The sequence below is a fragment of the Limulus polyphemus genome, unplaced genomic scaffold (genome assembly GCF_000517525.1).
Source record: "Limulus polyphemus unplaced genomic scaffold, Limulus_polyphemus-2.1.2 Scaffold562, whole genome shotgun sequence".
NCBI classification, from domain to species: Eukaryota; Metazoa; Arthropoda; class Merostomata; order Xiphosura; family Limulidae; genus Limulus; species Limulus polyphemus.
Window position 1 is genome coordinate 300,831 of NW_013666172.1, and position 11,946 is coordinate 312,776.

General features: G+C 32.1%; 1 protein-coding gene across 1 annotated transcript in view; it reads right to left on the minus strand.

The window, feature by feature from the left end:
• The window catches only part of LOC106459120 (zwei Ig domain protein zig-8-like), a 281,821-nt gene that overhangs the window by 130,047 nt on the left and 139,828 nt on the right, over positions 1 to 11,946 (minus strand). The window contains exon 2 of the mRNA XM_022385547.1: positions 9,062 to 9,243. Coding sequence (XP_022241255.1) covers positions 9,062 to 9,243 — 182 coding nt within the window. The remainder of the gene's footprint in view (positions 1 to 9,061; positions 9,244 to 11,946) is intronic.

Sequence of the window (11,946 nt, forward strand, 5' to 3'; positions counted from 1 at the left end):
CGTTTGACTTTAATTTCTGGTAGTATAAGGGTTATATTACCATAAAGTTGAGTTTGTCGAAACGGTTGATTACTCATAGGTTTTATGTGTTCGTCACCAAGGGTCTTAACATAGCAAGGGAACGGATTTAGTCAAGCATTTTTATTTTATATTGCAACAATTTCTCTCCGTCTAATCGATCCGATATTTACTTCTTACCCTGGACGAGGATAAAATAGAAGTCTTAAATATTAAAAACGTATAAAAAACTATTAGATCTACTGATGAGAAGTCAGAAATCGAAGTAGGAATAAATTACATTAAGTAACGAATGAATATTATATATCGAAACTCGTCCAGATGGTAAATTCAATCCAACCATAAATAAATAAAAGTAAAAAGAGCTAACCTAGGAACCTTTTACATTTTTGTTTGTTTCTAGGAAACATATGTCTAGTAACAAAGTTTGATATTGCACAAACATATTTAGTCATCATTAGCTAGATACGTTTCATATATTTTTTAAAGAAAGTAAGCTTTGTTAGATTTTCACTAAGGCTTTGTTTCGTCGAAACTCTACATTTTTATTATGTGTTAGAGTAAGATTAAGAAATCTTCATTTCATTTACCTCTTTATTTGGATAAGTTACTTGTTTCTTGATCTATTAGTTATATTCAAATTTGAATCTTTTCTTCAATGAATAAGAAATTTCCTTCAGGTAACGAATACAGTATCGTTTAAATAGTAATCTTTGTTTGAACTGGCCCACCTTACCAAAATTCATTAGAAGATTGAAAACTCTCTCTTTGTGTAAATCTATTTTAACATAATCAAACTTAAACATTTCTTCATTTTGAAAGCAACTAGGTACTGTTATGAAAGGGTTTTGTCAGAAAAACGACAAATAGTACTTTTAATTATTTGTGTGTTTACAATCTTTGGGGCAAATCTTCATTTCAAGTAGCGTCGCTGTAGAAATTACTTCTTAATATAAATATATTATGAAAATCATTTTGTTTGTTTAGTTAACATAATGCCCCTCAGTGGCACAGCGATATGTATGCGGAGTTACAATGCTAGAAACTGGGTTTCGATACCCGTGGTGGGCAGAGCACAGATAGCCCATTGTGTAGCTTTGTGCATAATTAAAAACAAACAAACAAATATCAAACATAATTTATCTGTAATTAATATTAAATAGATTATTTACTTATTAATTCGTGCCTGTTCTTAGAAACTTATTGTAAAGCTTTAAACATATTCTTAACCTTTGGATAGGCATAGCAACATGTATATGAAAAGCTACGATTAAATACACACACACACATGTATTTATGTACATTGATACTTTTATACGCTAGTTTATAATGATAAATGTAAAGGTGGTTATCGAGGTTATTCACTCCTTCTTTGGATAATGGTATGTTGAAACAGAAGGTTTAACGTGTATATATGACGTCATATTGAAAAGTACACAGAATCCTAAGACTTTCTCTCACTTCTTATTTAATCAATTTTAATTTTTATGCATTTCATTGAGCTATTAGCTCAAAGTCACTCACATCTTTCTTCACTTAGAGGAAGATGTACTTTTGTTAATTTATTTGAATTTCATTGGGCACATTATTCATTGGAATTAATTTAGAAGCTATACCTGAGGCGTGACATTAGTGGAAAGACAATTAAATCAGATCTTTTAAACACAAATTATATAAAATATGTACGAATGTTTTTTCAGAAAAGTTCACACTAAAAAATCATAAAAATAAAAATAAAGTAAAACTAAATATAGATTTCCCTTCAACTGTTAGAGAGACGAAACGGCCGTTCTAATAGCACATTCCCTTCAATGTGAATATAAAACTGTTAGAAAGACGAAAAGGCCGTTCTAATAGCATATTCCCTTCAATGTGTGAATATAAAACTGTTAGAAAGACGAAACGGCCGTTCTAATAGCACATTCCTTTCAATGTGTGAATATAAAACTGTTAGAAAGACGAAACGGCCGTTCTAATAGCACATTCCCTTCAATGTGTGAATATAAAACTGTTAAAAAACGAAACGGCCGTTCTAATAGCAAATTCTCTCCGATGTAAATACTTTTTTTTCATTGATTTTTAATCTTGAAACTCGTTGGAGTTCATTATACGAGTGTACTGTATTAATTAAGAGACGATATGCGCTTGGATAGACAGAAACAAAAACGCCTCCACCTCCAAAACTATGTATAACGAGATTTCTCTAAAAAACAACGCAGCAAAATCAGAGTTTTTCCCTCCTTCTGCGTTTCTTAGATATTCTGCTCTTCTTTTACATACTGATTGTTCTCACTGCTTTTGCGATAATTTCCTGTTTTTAGAATTTTCGCCCAAATTTTCAAAAATATATTTGCGCATAGCTGTTCATAATTTTGAGCTGATAGACTAGTGGAAAACAACTTGTCAATAGCACCACCGTTCTTGGGCGTTTCTTTTCTGTTCGAATAGTGTTGTTTGACCGTTAATCTTATATGCACCCACTGCTCTAAAGTGAAAAGAAAGTTTTACAGCAACGGTAAGTGCAACATGAACCTCTAGGTTCACAGTAGTAGTACGCTAAAATAGACCACGCCCGACAAAGACGTTTGATCGAAGCAAAATGTTATTATTTCTTTTATATATTGCATGATGGTTATTATTGCATCTGTGTGAAAGTCTAGGCTTAGTAAGCACCATTCGATTTCATTTCTTCCCTGAACTAGTTTCTTGCCTTTCAGGTAGTTTTGCTTTTAACAACAACATTCGTTTTCAAAAATCCATATTCATTTTCCATTTCACTCATTTGTTAAAAACATTTTCCTCGGGAAATAAATGTCGTAAAAATGTTGAATATTTTGAGCATATATGCAGACTAGTTATATTGCATTTGAAATCTCTGGTTATTGTGAACCTCATTATCTTAGTGCTTTAATTCCTTGGTTTCAAAAAAACTTATATCAACAACACCGACTATAGAGATCTAAGCCTAAGCTAATCCAAACCTTCTACAATTTAGTTTTGAGCCGCCATCTCTCCACAATTAGTTTCAGAATGATAATGATAAAAATATGTCATTTACTTGGATACAAAATTCGAATTTGTTTTATATCTCAGTATTTCGTAGTAATAGTAGAGGATAAAGATGAAATGAAGTGTATTTCAGCTGCTCTGTGGAATCCACTTCTTCAATTGTCTCTAAAATGTAGATTAATCTTATAATTTACTGATTTAGTGTTTGAATTTCTTGTTTTGTTTGTTGAATATATATATATATATATATATGTATAACATATATCTGATGTTGGAAGATTTGAATCATCCCTCTGATGCAGTTGGATGTAGAGGTTTCCATAATTAAAGCATATTTACCAAAAGTAATTATAAGGCGCTATTAATCAACCTTTAGAAACATGGAAATCCCGCTACGTTTTTCCTATAACCGATGTGTCACGTTCACTAACTAGTTTGAGTAGCCTATAGTTTTCGATATATACAGATTTAACATAATCATATGTAATGCATTAGCAATGGTTACAAAATCAATCTGAGAAGCGTTAACAGATAATCAAGTTGACAAACACACAGATAATCATTCAGACGGACAGCGAGTTTATATATCTAACAAACACAAATAGTTACAATATTTATAGAAGGTAGAGAAAATTATATAATACCTTAGTTTGTAAGGATATGATTTAATATTTAGATATATTAGGTAGTTTAGAATTTGGAATTAACATAGAATACGACATAAAAACGATCACCATATTTCTCTTACTGAATAAAATATGTAGTGAAAGTTAAATATAGTAAGAACATATACATAAATATTAGCAATTATTATAAATATTTGGATATATCTCTTTGTTACGTTCCTAGTCGTATATAATCAAAAACGGTTAATATTTTTTTGAACTAAGTACTATTTGTGATGTTTATTGAGAAATGTTTTCAGAACATTCACTTAAATAATATTTTTTGCTTTCGCAAGCTATTTACGATATTTATTTATTTTGTTTGTGACTTCCTCCTTGTAGCTGTGAGTGTCTGTAAGGTTAAATATTGTGTGTCGATACCTGCAGTTGGCACAACACCCATAGCTCATTCTGTAGCTTTGTGCTTAAAACTAACAACAAAATCAAACTCCTCAGATGATAAAATTAAGAAATACATGTCGCATATGGGTCAGTTGTCACCCTATAATTTACGTGCCAAGATTGTGAATCCGAAAGTTCGTGGTTCGCGTTCCTTGCCACAACAGAATGCGCTCCTAGCATTGAAACCGTGGGTGCGCTATAATAATGAACGTCAAATCACATCCTTCGATCGTAAAAGAATAAGGAATGCTATGCACAGTTTCCCTTATTGATCTTTGAACGAAAATCCTAAAAAGGAAAAAGAAAAGAAAACATATCGCCAGTTTCTTGAAGAGTGTTCGTTAACGAACAAGTACTTGTTTAATAAATTCTATAATTGAAAAGCAATGTTTCTATATAGTCATTACTAATATTTTGTGCGATGACAAAACCTGTATTGCACAGACATTTATAAACAAACAAATAGTTCTTGTAGTGATTTTGTTAACTTTCGAATGACACTATTCGTATTTTACTGATTCTGCATTTTGTCATGTTTTTACGATCTATTACAGACCAAAGGACAAATACAATCTTGTACAATATTATCTACATCTTGTATTAAAACAATCGTTGTAAATGCTTATTATGGTAGTATTTCTTCTAGTTTCTAACATCAAATTATCTTTCGTTTAAGTAAGTTTAAAAGAATGTTTGTGGAGTAACATTTTGTTTATCATTGCAGCCGTATTGTCACGATTGTTATTGTTTGAGAAATTGGGAGAAATATGAACAATAGTTGTTTCTAACGTCTAGTTGTTTTTACTTTTACAATTCGTAGAGTATAAATATTATACTTTATCCAATTATTCGACCTTAAATTTCATAATAAAATTGATAAACGTGAAACACGTTCTCTTGTTATTTAATGCTTGTAAGGCTTAGCCACCTGAGCATAAATTTTCAAAACAAATCAAAATTGTCAAAACAAGGCATCAAAATAAGTTATCAGAATAATGATTAAATCGAGAATTTAATATAATTAATGTGTGTTTCTATGATCTTCTCATCAAACACTTGTTTTATGTTTATTGATTATATGTACAATGCTCAATAGAGACAGATAATTTGAAAGTAATAATAAAATTATCATAATAATTACCAAGAAAAAAAAAGAAAATTTCCATTCAAAAACATAATATGCTTATTGTATGTTTGACATTATTATACTGCCTGAGCCCAACCTTATGTAAATATGAATAGGCGAAAACAACAACAACTAGGTTTTAATATATGTGTAATTAAAAGTAATACTTAAGAAAAATAAAATTTATCTTGTTTACTTTTTTACCTTTGTTTTTTTTTACCTCAGTACCGAACAAAAAAACACACGAAAGATTTATTTAATTACCGGTCCTTACCTGACAGACACGTGTGACTTAAAGTAAGTACGAATATCTGTAATACTCCATGTAAAAGTTTATTTTACTAAATTCCAATCAAATTCTGATATTATTTTGTTTAAATATGTCATCCATAACATTAAACTCATTTCAATGATGAAAGATATTTACTGTTAAACTCAGTTTTAAAAGGGTCTATTGTTAAAAGGTCTATGCGTCTATTGTTGAAATACAAACATCTATATATTGTTTTAACTATTTTAAGTTTCTAGTTAGAAAACATATTTTACTCAGCTAGTATTTTTGAATCGATCATAAATTTCACATTTGACAATAGATCAAATAAAAAAAATATATGTAATACAAAATGTTGCTCTATTGAAAAATATATTTCTATAATTAATTATACTGTACCGAAAATTCAAGAAGTAAATATACTTTATTGCATATTTGTAAATGATAACTGTGGTAAAAAAACAAAAAAAACACTTTAATATATTTTTCTTGAAGACGCTCAAATACATCATTTTAATATCAAATAAATAAGGTTCGAGCGTGGCCTACTGGTTATTATGGCAGCCTGAATAGCCAATGGTCCAAATTTCGAACCCATAACATGCGAATGAACCCAATGCGCACTTTAAACTGTAGACGCGTTATAAACGTGACAGTGAATCTTGCTGTAGTCGTATAGTCCTCAGATGATGCTTACTTCTCGCTCTCCCTCTGATTAGCAATTTAATGTTGCGGAACATTATGAGTGAACCACGTTTCTGATCTGGCCGCTTAGGCCGCTCTAATTAAAAATGCTCTAAAATCTGTAACTTATGATAAGATAATTTACAAAGCAAGTTATCTCAATATAATATACCAAAAACTTACAATCGTAAACACCTAAGGGGATCTCAATAAGTACTTTTCCCCTAGTAAGTTGGTTTTGGTAAAGCGCGTTTAGCCTGAATCAACAGTTATTTAAAGAGAACAGGTCAAAATATAATATTCTTTATTCAAAACGCATCTGTTTAAAATATTCTGAGTTACACGGCCAGTTGGTTAGGGCGCTTGACTCGCAATCTGTGGGTCGCGGGTTCGTATCCCCGTCACACCAAACATGCTCGCCCTTTCAGCCGTGGGGACGTTATAATGTGATGGTCAATCCCATTATTCGTTGGTAAAAGAGTAGCCCAAGAGTTGGCGGTGGGTAGTGATGACTAGCTGCCTTCTCTCTAGTCTTAAACTGCTAAATTATGGATGACTAGCGCAGATAGCCCTGGTGTAGCTTTGCGCGAAATCCATAACAAACAAACAAACAATTACTTACGTCAAAGGAACATGATTATTTTCCATTAGTTACATGCTTGTATAATTGATACATAACGAGATGTAGATATTTTTTGGTGTGGTTAATAGAATAAAATACAGAACATTCAATTTTTCATACATACCTTTTTTGCACGTTTTATGTCTATTGTTTCCTGTAATAAACACTCATGTGACAAAAGAAAGTTTTTTAATAAAGCTAAGGCTGAGAGCGTGTAAGCAAATTAAAAATAAATTAGACCTATTAAGGTGACCAAAAATTATATTAATCCTTTAAATAAAAAGTATATTTGTTTTTATTTGTACACAAAGGATGAATTCTCACTAGTTTTAGGCGTTGGAAAAGGGAGGGGAGGAACCTCATCACCAATAAAGAGGGACCAGCACTCACTTTAGACCCCTAATACATTTTGACAGGTCTGCGATTTCCTCAATGTTAATTGAGTTGTTGTTACAAAATAATGGCTAATTCTAAACATATAAAGATTCTAAGGTGAATTCAGTAGTTGAAGATAAAGAGTTGGAAATGTCTGGTGAAGATCAGGAGAAAAAAGTCAAATGAAATTAATGTGAAAATAAGCTATTTAATGATCAGATTACATCACCATATTTTCATTTGTCTTTTTTCCCCTGAGTTTGGTCATATTTGAGCTCCACTGCAACAGAATGGGCCTAAATTATCATCTGTTAATTGAACGTTTCCTACGAAACATGTTCCCGAACCCTGTTGTCTCCATCTGCTTTATGTAAATGCACTTTTAACACTGCCATATTTAACCCCATAAACACACGTATTGCTCCCTATATCTGTAAAATGTGATGAAATATTTCATTACACTATTCCTATTTTGTCCAATGGTATCTTTAGTGGTATTAAACAAAACTACTTCTTTGACTAGTTGATCTTGTAAAATTCACTTTCTAGGCGACCTTTTTTCAATACCAAAACTCAGTAGCTAGTCTTAACATGTAGGCGCAAAATATTCTACCATTTGAAATGGTGTTTATTATGCAGCATCAAATACAAAATGCTACTGTATTAAAATTTCTAACTGCAGATTTTAATTATATTTTCTAAACTATTTTGATTTTAAAATCCGCATGGAATTCATTAAGGGTGATGAGTCAAGTTTCTAATTAATTTTCGTTACATTTATTAGGGTTATGATAATCCTCGATTTGTCAGTTTAAACATTTTAACACCAAAGCATTGAGTTAAATGTCTAAATTTAGCGTTCGAGATAATTTTTGACTTTCATAGCTCTAGCCTAGATACTGAACAAGATTTTTCAAATAACTAGAAATATAGAACAATAAAAAATAAATAAATATTTATGTGATACCTCTTGCTTAAAACGAGCCTTAGCAAGTAAAAAGGGATAGGTGTAAAATCGAAGGAACTTAATAATGGATCTCACATTTACGTCTGACTCTAACACTTCGCAAATATTACGAAACGATTTTAAGGTTTTGTGCTTGGATAATTGTCCAAAGTACTATTTAACACTCACCGCATTATCTTCAGAATATAAAGACGAAATAAAAGTGGGTTATATTGATAAGTTTTGTTTTTAATTTAAGAGAAGAGTTCGGATTGACAGAGATTACTATCAACTCAGCACGACAAATCTGAGGAATCGTGCTTCCCTGTAAACATTTGTCATTGGTCACATCTATAATCATTTGGCGTTACACTATTGAATACAATGAGTTTCAAGATATCCTTGGTTTAAAAATATTAGCTTTATTTTCGTCAGTTGAGCTTATATAGTTCAAATTGGAATTCCCAACCTTATCCTCCCCTTCAGCAAACAATGAGCGCTCATGCTCCCTTCAAATAAATTTTTAATAGAAGTTCTGAAAGTGGCTCCAGAAGAGATATGCTCAATGAATGGACGTGAAGCATTGGGGTGAGCGTTGCTTGCCACAAACTTACCCACACAATGATTTTTGCTCAAACGTGTTGAAAGAAAAATACCTATTTCTTACGGTTTAATTTTAACATTTATAACTTTGAAACCCTCAAAATTTTTTCTGTCGGCCTCCTGCCGCCCCCCTCAAAGTTTACTGCCCCCTGAATTTTAAAAATGCCCATTAGGGGCGGTACAGCCCAGGTGAGGAAAACTGAATTAATTTAACTGTGTTTCATATATTTTGTCTATACTTCTTTCTGTTTATTAGGCATTGTTTGATTTAGGCTATAAGCAGTTAGAAATAAAAAGCGTATAATATTAAACAATAGCAGAGAGAAGAAACACTTCTTACGGTACGATCGCCAAGGTGTCTGACTCGACATGGAAGATACGCTGTTTTTCCTGCCGTTGTGGTGATATTAGTTAAGGTGCCACTGTCAAAATAAGGCTGGATATCGCCATCAAGAACGTTCCGCTTAAATGAAAGGGTCTTGTGATAGTGGCGAGTCTTAGAAAGTTGTTGAACACCAACACCTAAAACAACACAAGGAAACATAGGTTACTATCGATATCACATAACACTTCACAACAGATTCATCGATACGGCGACATGCACAACAAACATACCGTATACTATAACTTATATAATGTGACAAAAATATATTAATATGTTTCACCTCTACTTTAGAACCAACGATAAGTCTATAATTTCAATAAAAGCTTCAACTTAAATGTGACACTATCGAAATATCCGTATTTTGTATTACATGCTCGTCCTTTCAACTGTGGGAGCATTCTAATGTGTCGGTCAATCCCACTAGTCGTTAATGAAGAGTAGCCCAAGACTTGGCGGTGGGTGATGTTGATTAGCTGCTTTCTCTCTAATTTATCACTTCAAAATTAGGGACAGCTAGTTCAAGTAGTTATATAATAACATTGTTCAGTATTTACTACACAAACAAACAGCTAGCAGCATTCGTCAAAGAAGCTTTGTAAGGGTCTTTGAAGCAAATAATGGGGGTGACTCAAACACACCCACAGCTGAAAGTGTGGAGTTTGTTCAGTGGCATCACTTGTAAAACTTTAAACACTTCGATTTGCAGCCTGAAATACTAACCTAGTGGTTAGCCACGAACGGCTCAGGCTGTGAAGATTTAAGTTGTTAAGAAGAAGTTATAACTTTTATTGTTATGGGTAATTTTTTTATCATTTTTAAAACAAATTTTTAAATGTCGCACAGGTACTCGTAATTAATAAACATCTTACAAACTTATTAATTCCTTATATATACATATATATTATAATAGAGCAGATTGATAATGTATGAAATCAAATTAGAATATTAACTTAAAGACATTAGATGTGATATGATATCGTGCAGGCAAAAATATATTAATAGGCTTAACTAGTTTATCATCAAATTCGCCGTGCCTATAACCACATAAATTTAACCATAAATTTTAAGTGCTTAACATTAAGTGCTTCTAAAATTCTTATATCTTATAATTGTTTGAGTCATTGTAAAATAAGAATTCAAACGCCTATATAATTCACTCACATTTGAACGACGATGATTTTGTCTGATATTTATTACCACAAAGCGATTATGGTAAATTGTATTTACCTTATCAACTATTTGTTTATTAAATCATTTGCCGAGGTTATATTTGTTTATGTTAAGAGACACAAATGTACTTTTAATAATAAGTAACACTTTTTTTGTTTATTCTAGTGCGTAATATGAATTACGATAACAAGGCCTGCTTTTCAAAACAAATAATTTCTTACACTTTCATGCACTTTGAGGACAGAGTAGAAGTTGTTGTTTTTCTTATCACAAAGCCATACAATAGGCTATATTCGGTTTGTCTGCGGATGTGAATAGAACCACGGATTTTAATCCTAAAAGTTTGTAAACTTACCACTTACGCAGCGAGAGGGGCCTCAGTGGCTCAATGGTAAGTTCGGAGATTTATAACACTAAAAATTGGGTTTCGATACCCGTGATGGGCAGAGCAGGGATAGCCCATTGTGTTGTTTTGTCCTTAAAAATAAAGACAGCTTTGAATTTCTAGAATTATAAATTTTATATAGACCTTTATAAAGACTTATCCAGCTTAACAAGTATTTATTTATCGTTGTGAGTTAAACTCAGTTTCGTGATTTACACATTTTCATTAACTATATTTCATGTAATAAAGGGCCCGCATGGCCAGGTGGTTGGGCGCTCGATTCGCAATCTGCGGGTTCTAATCCCCGACACACCAAACATGCTCGCTCTTTCAGCCGTGGGGTCGTTATAAAGTGACGATCAATTACACTATTCGGTGGGAAAAGAGTAGCCCAAGTGTTGGCGGTGGGTGGTGATGACTAGCTGCCTTCCCTCTAGTTTTACACTGCTAAATTAGGGACGGCTATCGCAGATAGCCCTCGTGTAGCTTTGCCCAAAATCCATAACAAACAAACAAACATATGATAAAAGACAGGGATTTTTGTCACTTTTCAGTTTAACATTATGTGGACTGTTTCGTTTTGTTGAAATATTTCATATAGTACTCTTTATGTGCGTAGACATTTTGCAAATTTATTAGGTGTAACTTCAAATTTTCACTCTTTTTTTTTGAGAGAATGTATTATATCAATCACTTTCTGGTTTTTTTCTTGCTTCTTCAATATCTTTTTATGTTTGTTAGCACTTTTCACCGTTATGCTCATTAAGAATTTAGCTCTCCAGTGGCATAGCAGTAAGTCCGCGGACTTATAACGCTAGAAATTGGGTTTCGATACCCGTGGTGTGAATAACACAAGATAGCACATTGTGCTTAACCACAAATAAACAAACATTATGTATTTCATATCCCTAAGTTTACTACGATTATTTGAAAAGTTATAATATTTTGAACATCTATATTACTTTTTGTTACAACATTATCATTGTAAAATTAAAAACAAGATCAACGTTTGAAATGCAGAATAAAAAAAATTATATTTGGCCGACGGCCAAACTTAACAAGACTCTACATGTTTCGGTAGCTTATAGTAACATTGTTTCGGTAGCATTGTGTTTTACACAATTAAGTTTTGTATTTAATCTGTCTCTGTTATCCTTTACTGGCTTTAAATCAGTGAACATTTAGCAAAAAGGTTTTCTAATTTAACACGGAATTATATAAAATATCAGAATACTAGCAACTTTTCCGTGACAATTCAAGGGAAGCACAATTAGGTTATATATAT